Source organism: Hordeum vulgare, chromosome 3H (assembly GCF_904849725.1).
Source record: "Hordeum vulgare subsp. vulgare chromosome 3H, MorexV3_pseudomolecules_assembly, whole genome shotgun sequence".
In the NCBI taxonomy this organism is placed as follows: Eukaryota; Viridiplantae; Streptophyta; class Magnoliopsida; order Poales; family Poaceae; genus Hordeum; species Hordeum vulgare.
The window spans coordinates 363,705,998-363,726,632 of NC_058520.1; the positions used below are offsets into that span (position 1 = coordinate 363,705,998).

General features: G+C 42.3%; 1 protein-coding gene across 1 annotated transcript; it reads left to right on the plus strand.

Annotated features, from left to right (window-relative positions):
- Window positions 1-15,353: 15,353 nt before the first annotated feature.
- On the plus strand, window positions 15,354-18,651 carry LOC123443874 (uncharacterized protein At1g03900). The gene is made up of 8 exons (XM_045120415.1): window positions 15,354-15,712; window positions 15,835-15,866; window positions 16,283-16,383; window positions 16,462-16,534; window positions 16,678-16,709; window positions 16,972-17,062; window positions 17,470-17,581; window positions 18,094-18,651. The coding sequence occupies exons 1-8, from the start codon at window positions 15,620-15,622 to the stop codon at window positions 18,481-18,483; spliced, it is 924 nt and encodes a 307-aa protein (XP_044976350.1). The 5' UTR covers window positions 15,354-15,619; the 3' UTR covers window positions 18,484-18,651.
- The last annotated feature ends 1,984 nt before the right edge of the window (window positions 18,652-20,635 follow it).

Sequence of the window (20,635 nt, forward strand, 5' to 3'; positions counted from 1 at the left end):
GACTAAGGTTCCTCATGGTCTTCTCATACTCGATGTCAAAGTCTTCATCTTCATCGTAGTAGCCATGCTCCACACAATCATCATCAGATGAAGTTCCCTCAAAAGAAACAAGAGTTTCATCAGAATTTTGACTATGACAATGTTCATGTTTATGCATTTGAATGGCTTCAACAATGATATTGTTAATACTAATGACATCTCCTTTAGCACACATGAGGTCATGAAGCTCAAATAGACATTTATCAAAATTAGGATTGGTTGGCTTCATTTTGTGAAAAGCAATGCATTTATGGACAATGATGTAAAGATTTTTCAAGGAATAATTTGGATATATTTTCTCTAAGTCTTTCCACAAGGTATTAGCACACTCAAAGTTTTGCAACTGATTAAGCACCTTTCTTGGTAATCCTCTAATGATTAGATTGACAATGTTAATATTACCAAGCATATCAATTTCATCATCATCAGAAGGATGTATGGGATCAATGAGAGGAGCATAGGGATGTTCAACATACTTCTGCAAATGGAACTCATCAAATATATCAAGAATTTCATCTTTCCATTGTCTAAAACACTCCCCATCAAGAATAGGCACTATACAACTAAAAATCCCGGAACTAGTCACACTCATGTTCCTCCAACGATGATTAAACAAAGGTTTTGGAGACCTTGATCTGATACCAATTGTAGGATCGATAGAAGATGTGTCTAGAGGGGGTGAATAGACTACTTGTGAAGATAAAAATCCTAGCCTAAGTCAATTTCAAGGAAGGCAGAAATTCAACAGTCCTAACAAGTCTAGTATACCCTACACATGCTACTCAGCATATATGGCAGCGGAAAAGTAAATACTTTGCACATGTAAAGGAGTAGAGTTTAGGATATCACACACAAAGAGGTTGACAGAGAGATTTTTGGCATGGTTCCAATAGGTGGCGCTATCGTACGTCCATGTTAGTGGAGACTTCAACCCACGGAGGAAAACGGATGCGAGAGTCCACGGAGGGCTTCACCCACAAGGGGTCCACAAAGAAGCGGCCTTGTCTATTCCACCACGACTTCCGCCAACGAAGGACTAGCCTTACTCACGGTAAATCTTCATGAAGTAGGCGAACTCCTTGCCCTTACAAACATCTTGGTTTAACTCCACAACACGAAGTAGGAGGCTCCCAAGCGACACCTAACCAATCTAGGAGGCACCACCCTCCAAAAGGTAATAGATGTGGTAGATCAATGAACTCCTTGCTCTTGTGCTTCTAAAGATAGTTTCCTCAACACAAAATCACTCTCTCACAGAATAGGATGGGTAGGAGAGGTTGATTTGGTGGAAAGCAGTTTGGGGAGGCTAGAGATCAAGTTTCAAATGATTGGATTGGAATATCTTGGTCTCAACACATGAGTAGGTGGTTCTCTCTCAGAAAATGGATCCGGCAATGAAGTGTATGTTCTGAGTGCTTCTCCCATGAATGAGAGGTGGGTGAAGGGGTATATATAGGCAACACACAAAATCCAACCGTTACACCTAAAGTGGCAAACTCGATGACACCGAAGTCATAAACTCGGTGGTACCTATTAGCACAAAAGGCAACAACTTTTGAATCTCGATGGGGTCGATATACACAACTCGGTGGCACCGAAAAGGTGGCTAACGGTCAGATGACCAAACTCAGTGGCACCGATACTCAAACTCGGAAATTCTGATTTTGTGTACCGAGGTAACAGAAAGTTGGTCACCCGAACTCGGTAGCACCGATATGGTTTCGGTTGCACCGATTTGTTGGGAATGGCTAGGGTTTCTATATGAGGTCAAACTCGATGGGTCTGAAATATGAAAGTTGGTGACACCGAATTTGAGTATGTGGAATTGGACAGAATGGTTATGTGGGAAAAATGACTGAGCATTTTGGTGGCTAACTTTGAGCACTTGAGCAACCAGTTCATTTTACTACCTCACCCCTTTTAATAGTATTGGCTTTCCTATGGACTCACAAGTGATTGCTCACAAATATAAAATGAAGAGTCTTCTAGCTTGAAGCTTGAGCCAATCCTATTCCTTTCTTGCATCAAGGGGCATCCCCACATAAGCCTTTAGCCAAAGCTCTCCATGGACTATTCCTGAAATATCTAGGTAAAAGTGTTAGTCCAATTATGTTGCATCAAGGGGCATCCCCACATAAGCCTTTAGCATTTATCCAATCCTATTCCTTTCTTGCATCAAGGGGCATCCCCACAATTTATGTTGTCATGAATTATCAAAACCACCAAGGGAGCATATTGTGCTTTCAGAGGTGCACGAACACAGTAAAATTCCACAAAGCCTACCGTGTAGGCAGAAAATAACCACACAAATATTACATAATTTGGACTGATAAACTCCTCCAAGCTTAGAGGTTTTCTCGTCCCCGAGCAAACTCCGCATCTTGTAAGAAAGAAGTCATATTTATTATGAGAAGCGGAAAATAGAAATGAATGAGTCCATCACGGAGTTTCACAATTTGCACTATATGATTTATGCCTACCATGCACGATCATTTATCCACTTTATTTAGACGAGCATGTAGGTTTTCATACTTCCCTATCTATCGTTTAAAAGATGTGCTCAAACTCTAAGCGATAGTTCACCTATCCTTGAGTCGAACAAGTCACTCCGGCTTTTGTTCATGAAGGCAATTTGCTTTATTCCCCTTCTTTTTCTTGAAGTGTCGTGCCTATCCCATGTCACTACAAATTTGTTCTCCCTTTTTTTTGGGGTGACATGAAAAGATATGCTTGGTTCTTTATATCAACAACTTTGGTTTTCAAAGTACAGATTTGTTTTAACTATTCTTTTTACTGTAAGAGCAACTTGTTATTTTATACACATGGATCATTAGATTTATTGATTCACAAAGTAGTTGTTTTTAGAAAATATGTAATAAGGGTGATCTATCTCATAAAGTTATCAACCTCTTCTCTCCGATCGATACTAAATATGTGGAAGACTTATTATCATCTTTCTTTAGCAGAAATATTTAGCTCACATCAAAATTTGTCATTCAAGGCAATTTCAAGAAAAGCACAATAATAGGTTATTCATCTAAACATTCATGACCCATTGGATATTAGATTATTCCCTGTATCAAAAGAAGCATGATTGTCCAATTTTATCAAATGAAATAAAAGATCTTAATTGAAATTCAACTAAAGAAGGATAACGGATACAAATGGCTTCAAAATCCCCCCAAGCTTAACATGCTAAGCCGGTTGGATTCATTTAGTATCCTTTTTGGTGGTACTAGTGTTCTCCTCGTATTGGAGTTTGATGACAACGGTGATTGCATCGATCAGGAGATTGTTGGCCACCTCCAGTTTTGTGATGTGAGACCCATACATGTGCGATGTCTCATATTGGTTGGCGATGATTCTCAGACATGTGCTTAGCGCATAACGGGCCTTAGCGGCGAGCGCCACCTTCATCTCCCTGATTTTCTCAGTCAAAGTTTTATTTTGAGCTTTAGCATCTACACCATGTACCTCAGTTTGAGCAGACAACATCGGGTTGATGTCTACTACGCAACCTTCTCCTTGTAGACGTTGTTGGGCCTCCAAGTGTAGAGGGTTGTAGGACAGTAGCAATTTTCCCTCAAGTGGGTGACCTAAGGTTTATCAATCCGTGGGAGGCATAGGATGAAGATGGTCTCTCTCAAGCAACCCTGCAACCAAATAACAAAGAGTCTCTTGTGTCCCCAACACACCCAATACAATGGTAAATTGTATAGGTGCACTAGTTCGGCGAAGAAATGGTGAAACAAGTGCAATATGGATGGTAGATATAAGTTTTTGTAATCTGAAATTACAAAAACAGCAAGGTAACAAGTAACAAAAGTGAGCACGAACGGTATTGCAATGCGTGGAAACAAGGCCTAGGGTTCATACTTTCACTAGTGAAGTTCTCTCAACAATGATAACATAATTGGATCATATAACTAGCCCTCAACATGCAACAAAGAGTCACTACAAAGTCACTAGTAGCGGGGAACAAACGAAGAGATTATTGTCGGGTACGAAACCACCACAAAGTTATTCTTTCTGATCGATCTATTCAAGAGTCCGTAGTAAAATAACACGAAGCTATTCTTTCCGTTCGATCCATCATAGAGTTCGTACTAGAATAACACCTTAAGATACATATCAACCAAGACCCTAATGTCACCTAGATACTCCATTGTCACCTCAAGTATCCGTGGGCATGATTATACGATATGCATCACATAATCTCAGAATCATCTATTCAACCAACACATAGAACTTCAAAGAGTGCCCAAAGGTTCTACCAGAGAGTTAAAACGTGTGCCAACCCCTGTGCATAGGTTCCCAATGTCACGAACCCGCAAGTTGATCACCAAAACATACATCAAGTACTCACATGAATCCACGTGTGCCAACCCATATGCATAGGTTCCCAATTGTCACAAACCCGCAAGTTGATCACAGCAGATAGACACGTGCAAGACATACATCAAGTGTTCTCAAAGACTCAATCCGATAAGATAACTCCAAAGGGGAAACTCAATTCATTACAAGAAGGAGAGGGGGAAGAACATCATAAGATCCAACTATAGTAGCAAAGCCCATGGTACATCGAGATCAAGACATCTCAAGAACACGAGAGAGAGAGGTCAAACACATAGCTACTCGTACATACCCTCAGCCCCGAGGGAGAACTACTCCCTCCTCGTCATGGAGATCGCTGCGATGATGAAGATGGCCACCGAAGATGGATTCCCCCTCCGGCAGGGTGCCGGAACGGGCTCCAGATTGGTTTTTGGTGGCTACAGAAGCTTGCGGCAGCGGAACTCCCGATCTAGGTTTCTTTTTGGAGGTTTCTGAATTTACAGGAATTTATGGTGGTGGAATTGCGTCAGTTGGGCCCACGAGGAGGTCACAAGCCTGCGCGCCACCACCGTGGGGGTGGCGGCGTGAGGGCTTGTGACTCCCTCGTGGCCCATCTGGCCTTCTTCCAAAGCTTCGGGGGTCTCTTCTGGTCCCAAAAAAAATCATCGTAAAGTTTCATTCCATTTGGACTCCGTGTGAAAATGGGCCAAAAACACGGGAAAAACAGAAACTGGCACTTGGCACTGAGTTAATAGGTTAGTCCCCAAAAAGATATAAAATAGCTTATTCATGCATATAAAACATCCAAAGTTGACAAGATAATAGCATGGAACCATCAAAAATTATAGATACGTTGGAGACGTATCAAGCATCCCCAAGCTTAACTCGTGCTCGTCCTTGAGTAGGGAAGTGATAAAGAATGAATTTTTGATGTTGCATGCTACCTAGCATAGATGTCCTTTGTAACTCCTCTCACGTGACATGAATGTTCAGATCCGTTAGATTCAAAACAATAGTTTGCTATTGATGTGGAAACAATAATAATTCAAGCAAACTAGCAAGGTAATCATGAACTTTCAAAATAACAAGGCCAAAAGAAAGTTATCCCTACAAAAGCATATAGTATGGCTATGCTCTATCATCATTGCACAACGAATTTAAATCATGCACAACCCCGGTATTGGCCAAGTAATTGTTTCACACCTTTACTTTCTCAAACCTTTTCAACTCTCACGCAATACATGAGCGTGAGCCATGGTTTTAGCACTATAAGTGGTGTGGAGTGTGGTGGAGGTTGCAAGACAAAAAAGGAGAAGATGATCACATTAACTAGGCATATCAATAAGCTGTGGAGATGCTCATCAATAGATATCAATGTGAATGAGTAGGGATTTCCATACAAATGATGCACTAGAGCTAGGAGTATGTGAAAGCTCTTAAAGAAAACTAGTGGGTGTGCATCCAACTTGCTTGCTCACGAAGACCTAAGGCAATTTTGAGGAATCCTATCATTGGAATATACAAGCCAAGTTATATAATGAAAATTTCCCACTAGCTATATGGTGGTGACAAAACAAGAGACTCTCAATCATGAAGATCATGGTGCTTAATATGCACAAGTGTGGAAAAGTGGTAGCATTGTCCCTTCTCTTTTTTCTCTCATTATATATATATATATATATATATATATATTATTTTGGTGGGCTCTTTGGCCTCTTTTTTTTGGTGGGCATCTTTGGCCTCTTTTATTTCCTCACATGGGACAATGCTCCATCAATGATGATCATCACACTTTCAACTCAAAACTTAGAGCAATGATGACTCTATGTGAAATGCCTTCGGTAGTGTACCGTGACAATGATCTAGCATGGCATAGACATTAATGGAAACATCATGCTAGCTATCTTACAATCATGCAATGGCAATGTAGACGTGGTGGCACATGTCATGGTGGTAGTTGCATGGCAATATATCTCGGAATGACTTTGAAAAAGCCATAGTAGGTAGGTATGGTGGCTGTTTTGAGGGAGGCTAATGGTGGTTTTTGTGCACCGGCGAAAGTTGCACGACACTAAGAAGATAGTGATGGTGGAAGGTGAAAGTGCGTATAAACCATGGACTCAAAATTAGTCATGAAGAACTCATATACTTGTTGCAAAAGTTTTAATAGTAAACGAAACAAAGCATTCAACGCATACTCCTAGGGGAAGGGCTGGTAGGTATAAACCACCGCGCGATCCCGACCGCCACGCAAAGGATGTCAATCAATAGACTAATCATGCTCAGATTTCATCACATAGCGGTTCACCATACATGCATGCTACGGGAATCACTAACTTCAACACAAGTATTTCTAGATCCACAACACCTTACTAGCATGACTTCAATATTACCAAAACCACAACTCAAAACTAATTGAGATGAATCAAACTTCTCTAACTATTCAATGCAGATGAAGGTGGAAGTTTTCGTATCCCTTTGGATAACTACCCCTTTTGAGACTACTTTCAAAGCATAGATCAACTACCAAGCCATGCACCGCTGTGGTCTAAAAGATATAAGTGAAGCACATAGAGCAAAAGTATCTAGCTCAAAAGATATAAGTGAAGCACATGTGAGCTGAATCGTCTACCAAAGGATATAAGTGAAGATCGACAAAATCACGGTGAGTGCATGTCTCTCTCTCTCTAGGTGTGCAGCAAGGATGATTGTGACACAACAAAAATAAAAGACTCCTACGATACAAGATGATCCAAGCAAAACACATCACATGTGGTGAATAAAAATATAGCCCCAAGTAACGTTACCGATGGATTGAAGACGAAAGAGGGGATGCCTTCCTGGGGCATCCCCAAGCTTAGGCTTTTACGGCATCCTTGAATCTCTTGGGGTGCCTTGGGCATCCCCAATCTTGAGCTCTTTCCACTCTTTATCTCTTTGTCCATAAGAACTTCACCCAAAACTTGAAAACTTCACAACACGAAACTTAAACAGAAACTCGTGATATCATTAGTATAAGAAAGCAATTCACCACTTCCTTAGGTACTGTAGCAAACTTAAATTCTACTTATGTTGGTGTTGGGTTGCTGTATTTTCACTTTTCCATGCCTAGTACCCTCCGATACTATCCATAGTTTCATCAAAACAAGCAACCAAGTCAACAAAAACAGAATCTGTTAACAAAAGACCAGTGTGTAGCAATCTGTATACTTTGTATACTTCTCGTACTTGAAAAAATCTGAAAAATTACTACAGTCTGAAGAATTTGTGTAGAAATCATAAGCAAAAAGAATCAACTCAAAATCTGTTACAGAAAAACAACGAAAATTCTTTTCGTGAGCAGAAAGTTTCTGTCCTTTCCAGCATGACCAAACGATCATCCCCAAGACTAATCATAACGGTTTTGCTTGGCACAAACGCAAAAAGAAACACAAAAAATACAATCATAACAGAATTATGATGGTGCGGAGTAAACAAAACAGGAAGAAAAAGCAAATAAAAATTTATTCATTGGGTTGCCTCCCAACAAGCGCTATCGTTTAACGCCCTTAGCTAGGCATTGATTTCAATGATGCTCACATAAAAGGTAAGGATTGAAGCACAACGAGAGCATCATGGAGCAAATTTCTAGCACATTTAAGTCTAACCCACTTCCTATGCTTAGGGATTTTGTGATCAAACAATTTATTGGAGCAAGAATCAACTAGCATAGGAAGGCAAAACAAGCATAGCTTCAAAAAGTTCAACATATGGAGAGGAAGCTTGATACTATTGTAATAAGTAGAAGCATATGATCCTCTCTCATAGTAATTTTCAGTAGCATCATCAATGAATTCAACAATATAACCAGCACCTAAAGCTTTCTTTTCATGATCTACAAGCATAGAAATTTTACTACTCTCCACATAAGGAAATCTATTCTCAAGAATAGTAGTGGGAGTATCGTAAAAGACTTGAACACTACAAATTGTGTCCACAATGAAAAAGCAAGGTTTAACAAAGGGGTTTTAGAAAGTATGACAAGCTTTATCATCCCTCTTCTTCAAAGCATAAGTATCCTCACAATAATCATCATAGATAGGGGGCATGCTTTCATCAAAATAATTTTGATCATTCAAAGTGGAAGAACTAAAAAGATCATCTTCATCAAATATAGCGTCCCCAAGCTTGTGGCTTTGCATATCATTAGCATCATGGGTATTCATAGAACTCATGCTAACAACATTGCAATCATGCTCATCATTCACATATTCTATGCCAAGCATTCTATGTAATTCTTCTTTCAGCACTTGAGCACAATTTTCCTTCCCATCATGCTCACGAAAGACATTGAAAAGATGGAGCATATGAGGCATCCTCAATTCCATTTTTTTTGTAGTTTTCTAGCGAAATAACAAGAAACAAAAAGATTCAATTGCAAGGTCTAAAGATATACCTTCAAGTGCTAACCTCCCCGGCAACGGCGCTAGAAAAGAGCTAGATGTCTACTACGCAACCTTCTCCTTGTAGACGTTGTTGGGCCTCCAAGTGCAGAGGGTTGTAGGAAAGTAGCAATTTTCCCTCAAGTGGGTGACCTAAGGTTTATCAATCCGTGGGAGGCGTAGGATGAAGATGGTCTCTCTCAAGCAACCCTGCAACCAAATAGCAAAGAGTCTCTTGTGTCCCCAACACACCCAATACAATGGTAAATTGTATAGGTGCACTAGTTCGGCGAAGAGATGGTGAAACAAGTGCAATATGGATGGTAGATATAGGTTTTTGTAATCTGAAATTACAAAAACAGCAAGGTAACAAGTAACAAAAGTGAGCACGAACGGTATTGCAATGCGTGGAAACAAGGCCTAGGGTTCATACTTTCACTAGTGAAGTTCTCTCAACAATGATAACATAATTGGATCATATAACTAGCCCTCAACATGCAACAAAGAGTCACTACAAAGTCACTAGTAGCGGGGAACAAACAAAGAGATTATTGTCGGGTACGAAACCACCACAAAGTTATTCTTTCTGATCGATCTATTCAAGAGTCCGTAGTAAAATAAACGAAGCTATTCTTTCCGTTCGATCCATCATAGAGTTCGTACTAGAATAACACCTTAAGATACATATCAACCAAGACCCTAATGTCACCTAGATACTCCATTGTCACCTCAAGTATCCGTGGGCATGATTATATGATATGCATCACATAATCTCAGAATCATCTATTCAACCAACACATAGAACTTCAAAGAGTGCCCAAAGGTTCTACCAGAGAGTTAAAACGTGTACCAACCCCTGTGCATAGGTTCCCAATGTCACGAACCCGCAAGTTGATCACCAAAACATACATCAAGTACTCACATGAATCCACGTGTGCCAACCCATATGCATAGGTTCCCAATTGTCACAAACCCGCAAGTTGATCACAGCAGATAGACACGTGCAAGACATATATCAAGTGTTCTCAAAGACTCGATCCGATAAGATAACTCCAAAGGGGAAACTCAATTCATTACAAGAAGGAGAGGGGGAAGAACATCATAAGATCCAACTATAGTAGCAAAGCCCATGGTACATCGAGATCAAGACATCTCAAGAACACGAGATAGAGAGATCAAACACATAGCTACTCGTACATACCCTCAGCCCCGAGGGAGAACTACTCTCTCCTCGTCATGGAGATCGCTGAGATGATGAAGATGGCCACCGAAGATGGATTCCCCCTCCGACAGGGTGCCGAAACGGGCTCCAGATTGGTTTTTGGTGGCTACAGAGGCTTGCGGCAGCGGAACTCCCGATCTAGGTTTCTTTTTGGAGGTTTCTGAATTTACAGGAATTTATGGTGGTGGAATTGCGTCAGTTGGGCCCACGAGGAGGTCACAAGCCTGCGCGCCACCACCGGGGGGGGTGGCGGCGTGAGGGCTTGTGACTCCCTCGTGGCCCATCTGGCCTTCTTCCAAAGCTTCGGGGGTCTCTTCTGGTCCCAAAAAAATCATCGTAAAGTTTCATTCCATTTGGACTCCGTGTGAAAATGGGCCAAAAACACGGAAAAAACAGAAACTGACACTTGGCACTGAGTTAATAGGTTAGTCCCCAAAAATATATAAAATAGCATATTCATGCATATAAAACATCCAAAGTTGACAAGATAATAGCATGGAACCATAAAAAAATTGTAGATACGTTGGAGACGTATCAATGGTTGACAAAGTGTTTCTTCTTGCGTCCTCCCACTGTGATGCATGCACCAATGGTGTGCATCCTGCGCACCTTTAGGTCGATCTCCTGAGACTCCCTTATCGGATCATGGATATGGAGTCGCTGAAACCACACTTACCCGTGATGATGAAAGTGTCTTTGAAGAAGTCAAGTAAGTTCCGAGTGGTGATGACCTTGAGGGACTCGATGGGGATGACATTCGACTTCTTCTCTTCTTCCTTATCTTTATCTTTGAAGGGCTCCTCTTATTCCGGCTACTCTGAGGGGGTCCAGCTACAAACATGACGAGTCCTCTCCCTTTTTCTTGTGAGAGATTTACAACCTTCAATCTCCATGCCCTCCTCTTCGTGAGAAGAGGTTTGCATCTCATCCAAAGAAGACTTTTGGGCACCTTGATTCTCTTCATAGGAGGACCATTCATGTAGTTTGTTCCAGTGTACCCCGCAAACACTTCACATTCTGGTTTTTGAACAATTTATAATTGGAGTCAAGTGACTCATCAACGATGACAGGGTTAGCACAATTACATATAGATATTGTGGATGGATCTATTAAAGGTCCTTTCGCAACAACCCATGTGGTTTTGGGATACAACTTAGGTTTTTAGTATGATCCATCGACATTGATCTTTCTTCCAAAACCAACACCTTATTTCCTAGGGTTTTTGTTCGAGGTTTGCTTCTTGAGGACATCGCAAAGGATGTGATGTCCTTTGAGGCTTTTGTACATGCCTGTCTCAACCAATGTCTTCCACCTACAATTTTCATCAGTGATAGCAGTGGTTTCTCTGATGAGGGTTAGTTACCATAGTTGTAGTTGAAAATATTGCAGCTTCAAAAGCAATTGACATTCAGTAATGGAATCAATATTTTCACGAGCAAGACATGTTAATCATGTAGGAACAAATTCATCTTGAGCAGTACTGATTTGTTGAGCGAGAAGTGGATCTTTTTCAATCCGAAGATCTTCAGGAGCCAGTCACAACTTTTCAAGATCTTTCTCCCTTTGAAGATATTCATAGGAAAGCTTCTCATGATGAGTTGAGAGATTATCATGAAGACTTTGGAGATCCTCATACTTTGCCCAAAGTATTTTGACATCTTCGGCCATTGTTTGATTTAGATTCATCGCTCAACATATGATTACTTTTATCTAGCAAGTTTTGCATATTTTCCATGGCATGTTGTTGCTTACCTACAATTTTGGCAAGATCAACATAGCTAGGTTGAGGATCACATTCAGAATCATCATTACTACCGGATTCACCTTCACTTGAAGATGATGAGGATCGCGAGAGTACCTTAGAACCTTTTGCCATGAGGAAAAATGTGGGATAATTTGGAGTTAGATTTTCCTTCTCAGCATTGAGCAAATTCCTGAAGTCAATGATGAATAGATCTTGACGAGTATAGTCTCCCTCGAAGATATCCGAGATCCCGTCCCAAATAAGCTTCACACAGCGCAGACTGCATACACAACTGAACAATGTTTTGGGTAGTCGCGCACATATGATGTATTTGGCACGGGCGTCCAACTAAGTGTACAGACGAATGCCTTCATCTGTAGCATCTTTGCAGAGCTCTAATATGCCTTTAGTGATTGTCCATAGATCACCACTTAAAGCTTGAAGATGTTTGCACATCAAATTCTTTCGGTATGGGTAGTCCATGCCATTGAGTACAGGGCACACAACGGAGACCTTAATTATCCATGTAGTTGACATAACTAAAACTCCAGGTGGTTAAACGAAATCACACAAAATAAGGGAGCACCTCGCTCTGACACCAATTCAAAGTGCTAGTTATCAACTAGACACGAGGTGAATAGGCAATTTTTATGATAAGCTTTGAAGCGGTCAATGTATTTATAGTAGGCTAAAGTGAATCATGATCCATCAGGGATAATGATAAAGGATTGATGTAAAACATGCATCATAGAGAGGACTGGCAAATAAGGCATGCATAATATTCTTGCAAACATAGAAGTATCAAAGATAAACATAGGTAGCTCGGAGACAAATAGATAAGAAAATGAGTGTCTTTAATAAATGTCTTCATATACAGACAAACAAGCAAGGGCTTCACAGGACTAGACAATATGTAAAGAAATTAAAGGATGGAACCAATTGCTCGATGAAGACAATGGATTTATTGGACCAATTCCACTGCCATGACAATTGTATGTCTGGTTAGGGAGGCTGAGATTGAACTCTGAAGACCTCGTCTTCACCTTCTTCCCCTTGAGATAAGATCACCTTAGACCTCGCCCAATCACTACGACAAGTCCTCAAGGAAGACTTCAGAAACCTTGACAAACTTGGTCACCCGACAATCCACAATGACTCTTAGATGCTCGAGACTATGACGCATAACCGTCTGAAAGATCACTCTTCAAGTCTAATAAATCTTTGAATCTCTCAGAACATAATGACTTTAGTGATGCTCAGAAACACTAGCTCTAGGTGTTTGGGTTTATCCTTGCAGGATGTATTTATCTCAATGTCTTCGAGGTGGGTTGCTCTAAAACGATAGAAGCCGTGCAATAACTTTAAGTAGCTACCAACTTATGGTGAAGGGGGTGTGCTATTTATAGCCAGGGGCAACCCGACATGATATGACCGAAATGACTCTGGGTCAATGGTCAACTGACACGTGTTACATCGGTCGAATTTCAAACACATGCGACAACTTTACTTGGGCTACAAGCAAAGCTGACTCAACCAACTATGAAAGAGATTTTATATCATTGTCTTCACTGAAAGACACATGTATTTGGGTTGAGAATCACTTCAGTTTCTGACTTCGATCAATTTGACTCCACTTCACATATAATGGTTCCTCTGAGTGAGGAAAGAATAAAACGAAACTACCAAAATACTAAGTCTTCGCATCTCATTATTTCATGCGTATATCTTCGTGCACCACCATTATCTTCACCGTCTTTAATGTCTTTGGACATTTTTAGGGGTCTTCTTCGACGGTTAAACCAAATCTCTAGGGACTTTTTTTGTGTTATCATTTGTACTCTCACAAACACATTAATCCCTCAACTACGTTTGTCTTCAATACTCCAAAACCAACAAGAGGTGACACTAGATACACTTACACCTTTAAACTATGAAGGATTGGTTCCTATACTACATAGGATTAGGAATCCAGTTCTACAAATCAAAGGGCTTAAAAAATTCCTTTGATAATCTTATCATATAGAATTTTTACAAATTTCCTTTTTTTTTTGAATGTCGGCAGGAGAGCTGCCAAATTCATTGATCAGAAGAAGGTATTACAAGAACGGACTGCTCAGTTTATTGCGGAAAACCGGGCAAAACCATAGCAACGTCTAACCAGACTAGACCTAGAGCACCACAAGATATACAAGGCGCCGGAAGGCGAAAACCCACAACACACCCGGTCGGGCACCTGAGCGCCTTCGCTACTACGAGAGTGCACACCGACAACCGCCGTATTATACCGAACAACCACGAGCATATCCGCAGACCTCAAGGACATCGGAGAGGAACGATAAGTCCGAAAGAGCAAAAACCTATGCCCACCAATCTCCCAAGCCAAGACGACATAGCTCGCCCGACGCTAATTGCATGTCAAGGATGCTCCTGTTGCTCTCCTCGTCGACCAAAGCAGCCTGCTTCAAACAAAAGCACCACCAAAGACTCCACATACTTCCAAACGTTGCCTGCTCCAAAAACCACCGCATCACCACCAACCAAGTGCTCCATCACCAGATTTTGCTCCAAAGCAATGCTTCCAACGAAGTAATGACACCACGGGCGTCACCATTGCATACAATTTTCACTGGGAGACAAGAACATGAAGCCAGGAGAGCCGTCGGACCCCTCGATGGCGCCTCCAATAAGGAAAAATCATACCCAAGGGCATCATTCGCCATCCGCTCAGACCGGAATTGAGCATGAATTTCGTCGAGGAGCCAAACACCTATGAAGTCTCCGACACACCACCACCAAACCAGAGCAGCAGACGCCACCTGCTGCACCTCATAGAACTCGCCGGAGCACCACCGGTGGCGCCGTGCCATAGCAACCCGGAGGCCGTGCTAAGAGCACGCCACCGCGGACCGCAAGCCCGATGTCGAGTCACCTCGCACCCGCTGGAAGCAAACCGCTGGCCGAACCACCTCCAACCCCCAGCCACCAGGGCGCCAGATCCAGCCGTCAACGGCCTACCAGATCCGGCCGCACCAAGCCAGGGCACTGCCCGCCGCGGGGATCCCGCACACCCGTGTCCTCCTGCAGCTGCTCACCTCCAGCAGCCACAACCACCAGCGACGGCCGGCCTAAGCCGCCTCAACCCGCGCCGTCCGCTCGCACAACATCCACCCGATTCAGATCTGGACCGGGACGCCCAAAACCGCCAACCGCGCAGGCATGCTCCACCTTGCCCCGACGAGCAGCCGCCCGCGCCTCCACCCCAGGACACCATCGTCGTGCCGTCCCGGCCGCAGCCGCACCGCGCTGTCCTATAGAACCGCGCGCATCCGAGCCATGGCGCCGTCCCGCGTCGGCCCATCGCGAGGAAGGGGAAGAGGCCCCGCCGCCACCGACGCCGGCCAGGCTTTGCCCGACGGCGCAAGCCGGTAGCGATGAGGGAGGGGCGGAGGGCGGGGGAGGCTAGAGCGGGCAGCGCTAGGTCTCGCATCCCCGCTCGCGGGAGCGGGTGGAGAGCGGGAGCTAGGCAAAGAGGATCAGACGGCCACGCTCTCTCGTATCTAACGGCCAGGCAGGTGACCGGCCAGGGCTGGTGCCGGTCGACCAGAGGCCAACTCCAAACGCCTTCCCCTTCCCCTTCCCCTCTCCATTCCTCCCACCTTCCACGTCCTCCTCAGTCTCTCCCCTCACCCCCAACCCAAGGATCCCTCCTCCTCTTCACACTCCGTCTCGCCACATTCGGAGCTCGGATCCAACCACTGCCTATCCCACCGGACCCCTTCCAAATCACCCACGCACCCGATTCGCTCCTCCCCTGCAAAGAGAGGTCTATACCCCTACCTCGATTCGGCGGCCGGCGCCATGGCGAGCGGCAGCGAGCAGCCGCAGGCGGAGACCGAGCCCGAGGCGGTGGAGCTCGTGCTGTTCCAGGTCGCCGAGTGCTACGTCTATCTGGTATTCGCCCTAATTCTCTTTGGTTTCTCTTGTAACTATCTAGTGATGGGGATTCGTCGAGCGCTTGCTGTGCATGAATGCGTTGCCGACGGCCTGACGTTTTGGGGTCTTTTTGTGTGCAGATACCTCCTAGGAAGACGGCCGCCTCTTACAGGTTCTGCTCCTTTTAGTTCGTTGAATAATCTGATAACGGTGTCTTAGGATTTGTATCTGTTGACTGTCAGGGTGATTAGCGTCAGTAGCAAAATCAACCACTAAAATCTCAATTAGCTAAAGGTCACAGGCCTTGTTTCAGTATTTTTTTCGCATTTGCAAACTTGATTGCAGAGATCATGCACCATTTTGCTTCACGACTGCCTGTTGGTCTTGTGTGGTATGTCTTTTATTTGGTTTGAATGTATCACCAGTTCGCAGCCCATTGCTTATACGACAGTGCTAACAGGAAAAAAAGACTAGGAAGGAAATCCTAGATATCTCATGGACTACCCGACCATAGGATTAATCCACTCCTCAGACCATATCATGCCTTTTGCGATTTATTGAAAATGATCTAACATTAGTGACATCTAGGGCTGATGAGTGGAATGTGAACAAATGGGCTTGGGAAGGGGCACTTAAGGTTGTCAGCAGGGGAGAAGAATGTGTTATCAAACTGGAAGACAAGAGCACTGGTACAGTAATTTCATTACTGCTGGTCATTCCTTGTAGCGTTTGTAACCCTGACTTCTTAATTTCTCTCGTCATCTCAGGTGAGCTGTATGCTAGGGCATTTCTCAGAGAAGGCGAACCACATCCGGTGGAAGCTGTAATTGATAGCAGCAGGTTGGTATATATTGCTGCCACAGGACAGTCTAATTGTATAATGAAATGTGTGCCTTTGCAGTTCCATTCTGCCCTAGACACCACAAATACTCTATTAGCAGAACCTGAAACGATTCTTATTGCTTCTGTATTTTTGCTTGCAGATATTTTGTACTCCGCGTTGAAGAGAATATAGGTGATAACTTGTCTTTCCCTTGAGTTATAAGATTTTGCATTTGCACTGACATTCTAGTTACTGTTGAGTTGACCGTTTGTCATAGTATTTGATTCTTGGTGTTGAGCTGGTGAGCATAGTGTTTGTTAAGTTGTGTTGAGATGGCGAGCATGGTGTTTGACAAGTAATATTGAGATGCTGAGCATATTACTTGATCTTGCTAGCACCATTTCTTGCATTGGTTCGTATATAGAAGCATGACAATTCTTACTATGCACTGCAGATGGGCGACAGCGTCACGCTTTTATAGGTTTAGGCTTCCGTGAAAGAACTGAAGCATATGACTTCCAAGCTGCTCTACATGACCATATGAAGTATCCTTTTGTCTCATCTTGATACACACTATGTTGCCTGTAATTTGGATTGTCACATGAATGTTTCATGCAAGTCAGTCCACGACCAGAGATTATATATGTAGAATTCCATTCGATCAAAAAGTAGTACTATCTGCTTAGCACAATATATTATTGTTTTGAAACTTCACAATTTTAATACTAAGTGGGTCTATTACATAAATCCAGTCAGGTCACTGAGCCATGCTATCAGAACTTTGAATGCACTTCCAGTTGACAAAGATGTTTCCTCTTTATACGATTTATTTCTTGGCCAGTCACTTTTCTTCTTTCCTGTTTATTTATAATTTCTAAATATATCGGTGTATGGTATTATAGTTTTTTAATAAGTTGCTCATATAATCTGTTGTTCTCTTACATTATCAAAGATATCTAAACAAGAAGAAGACCGCTGAAGAGATGGTGCAGCATTATGAGAATACGTCATCAGTGGATTACAGCCTCAAAGAAGGTGAAACTTTAGTTCTTCAAATAAAAAATGTAAGTTTTCATTGGACTTCTTATTCCAGGACTAGTGAATTAAAGCTTTGGTTTTGATTTTTTTTAAATGAGTTAAAAACTAGAATATATGATTTCTTATGCCTAACTAGTACTTTGCCCTTTAAGATGCACGGTTATTCTGTGTGCAATCTCCGATTCCGGTCATGCATGGTTTTTATTGAATTGGAGTAATCTTCTTTATCTTGACCTAGAGAAAACAGTCTAGTGCATCTTCAAGGTTCCTCCAATGGCATTTGAGAACACCATATACCCTTTCATGTTTGGGGATATATTGGTTTGAGCTGCTGTCGCATAAGAACTTGAGGAAAAACTGAACTTTACTAAGCTGTAGTAGAGAATATTTTTGTTCATGTAAAGGGAAAATGAGTTGGCAAAAGTGTATTATGCTAATAAATTTGTCGAAATAATAGAAGTGTATATTTTCGTTCATGAAAGGCGTAATATATTCTTCTTCACGTAGCATGTCCCTGATTTTTGGTTCTGTTATGCAGAAAGAAAGTGGCAGCAAGACAAAATCTGCATTTTTCGAGCAAGGCCTGAACAAGCTATCGTTCAATGACAAAGCAAACAGCAAGGAGGGCACAGTGTCCCTCAAACTCCCACCACCTCCACCCTCACCCGTGTCTCCAACTGATTCTGGAGTTGCCATGTCCCCTTTCAAAGCAGAATTTCCTTCCCAGGAACAAGCAGGCACCGGCAATTCTGAAGACGTCGCCGCTCCTTTCAAAGCAGAATTTCCTTCACAAGAAGCACTGGATGATACCATCGAAGCTAAAGCAGAGGCTGCCCCTCGTAACCAACCAGCTGCAGCAGAGAAGAGCAAACAAGGAAGCGTGGATGATGAGTTTGACTTTGGGGACTTCCAGGCTGCTGCTGCTTGAATCATGTATCTTGTACATACGTCAACTTTATTACGTGGACACATACATGACCCCTTTCTTTTTCTTGGATCTCCCATCAGTTGTGACTTTTTTCAGCCACCCGAGTTGTTGTACAGAGTGCTCTGATATGATAAGCCGTATAAATTAAGAATACATATATAAGCCGTAGAACACATGGATGGAAACATTCTGATTTTTTTTTTGAAGCACAAACCGTAGAACAATTGCTCCATGGTATTTTCTACTCCCTCCATCCCAAAAATAAATTACTCAACTTTGCATTAATTTTGTATTAAAGTTAGTACAAAGTTAAGTCATTTATTTTGGAACGGATGAAGTATATTAAATTTAAAAGGGCAATATGTACAAAGTAGCCAAAAAAGAAAGAAAAAGGAAAAAGAGTCAGATCCTATCCAATTCCTGCTCTAGGTGTCCCCATAGATTTGATCAGCTAGAGTGAAACATCATCCCAGATTGGAAATAATCCAATCCTCGAGGGCCTGTTGATGCGTAATTTTGAAACTATGAATTAGAAGGGTCACGTCTTTCTTGGGTAAGTATTTCCAGGAATTTTTGCAAGGAACTTCCTTGCTGAAAATCTTGTTATTTCTTAGAATCCATAAGTTCAAGCACCCTAGAACAATTATATCCTTGCCAAGGCCTTGGGAAATTTTGATGGGCTGGTAAAATTCCATCATATGAAATCTTTTCAGTTTATTTATAAATTTTATTTCATCAAAATGATTCAAATATCTTTAAATTTAGAGTTTATAAGTTTATGTCCAGAAACTATTTTAATAAATTTTATATTATAAAATTCAGTGGACTAATTTAAACTACATTTCATTTGGTCCAATTTGCAAAAAGAATCAACTCATTTGGATTTGTAATGGTCTAATAAGTTTTTAAAGAGAATCAACTCATTTGGATAAGTTATGGCCTAATTAGTACTTAAATGATTATGTTTGGAATACAAATTGGAAACATTCAAATTTAATTTTGTAAAATTATTCATAAGCTACATCTCATAAAGATTCATTAAAAAAAGAATCAACTCATTTGGATTAGTTATAGCGTAAAATTAGTATTTAAACGATTATGTTTGGAATTCAAATTTGAAACGTTCAAGTTTATTTGTTTCTCTAAAATTATTCTGAAACTACATCTCATAAGGATTCATTATAAAAAAGAATCACTCAAGTCGGACCTGTGAATAATTAGTTATGATAGATTTAAGTTCCATGGGCTTTTCTGCAAAAGTGCATTTTCAATTCAATTAATGAATTAGTTCTTGATAATGTTTTGGATAATGTTGTACACGTGGCATGCTATGGTTACCCGATATTTCGGTTAATTGATCTAACATGGGCCTTCAGATCTAGATCGGGCGGCTAGGATTAAATGGAGGGGGCTAGGGTGAGGTCCTCATCAGAGATCTTGCCGGTGACGACACACGGTGTCGCGGGCTCGAGCGCGGATGCGGGTGGGGTTCCAGGGGGATCCTGGGCTGCATTGAGGGCACGAGTGGACGAGGTGGTCGACGACGGTGACGCTGGTTGCGTCGGGGAGGCTCGCCAGAGTTGTACGTGACTTTGGTGTGGACGGCGTGATCGAAGCTAGGCGAAATGAGGCAAGCCAAATGGTTGCGAAGGTGCACGAGGTCGCGGTAATCAAGACTGACATGACTCGTGTCCAAATGGACGGTAGAGCTCACCGGAGCGTCGACGATGGCGACAGTGAGCTTCGGGCTCCGAGGAACTTGGGCGGTAGTGGTCCTCGTGGTCAACGAAGGTGTCTAGGAGACTCGTCGTGGAGTGGGGGTTTGGGTGGTGGTAGTGGTTGGCATCGACGATGGCTGCGGTGGCCGGAATTGGGTTGCTAGGGTTCCGGTCAGTGGCGAGACGATGTCACTACTGCAGGAAGGTCCTAAGACGACACATGCATCTAGGACCCTTCGACCAAACTATGTGCGATCCATCAATAACAAACGGTTTAGTTATAGCTTCGTCGCCTCAAAGTGCAGTCATGCCCTTAATCGAGTTTTGGTGTTAATGACAACACATGCATAGGAAACTAATCCTATTTGTTGAGTGTATCTCAGGATGGCAAATACTTTAGTAGATTGAGAATTATGTGCCAAGGTGGTCTGAGA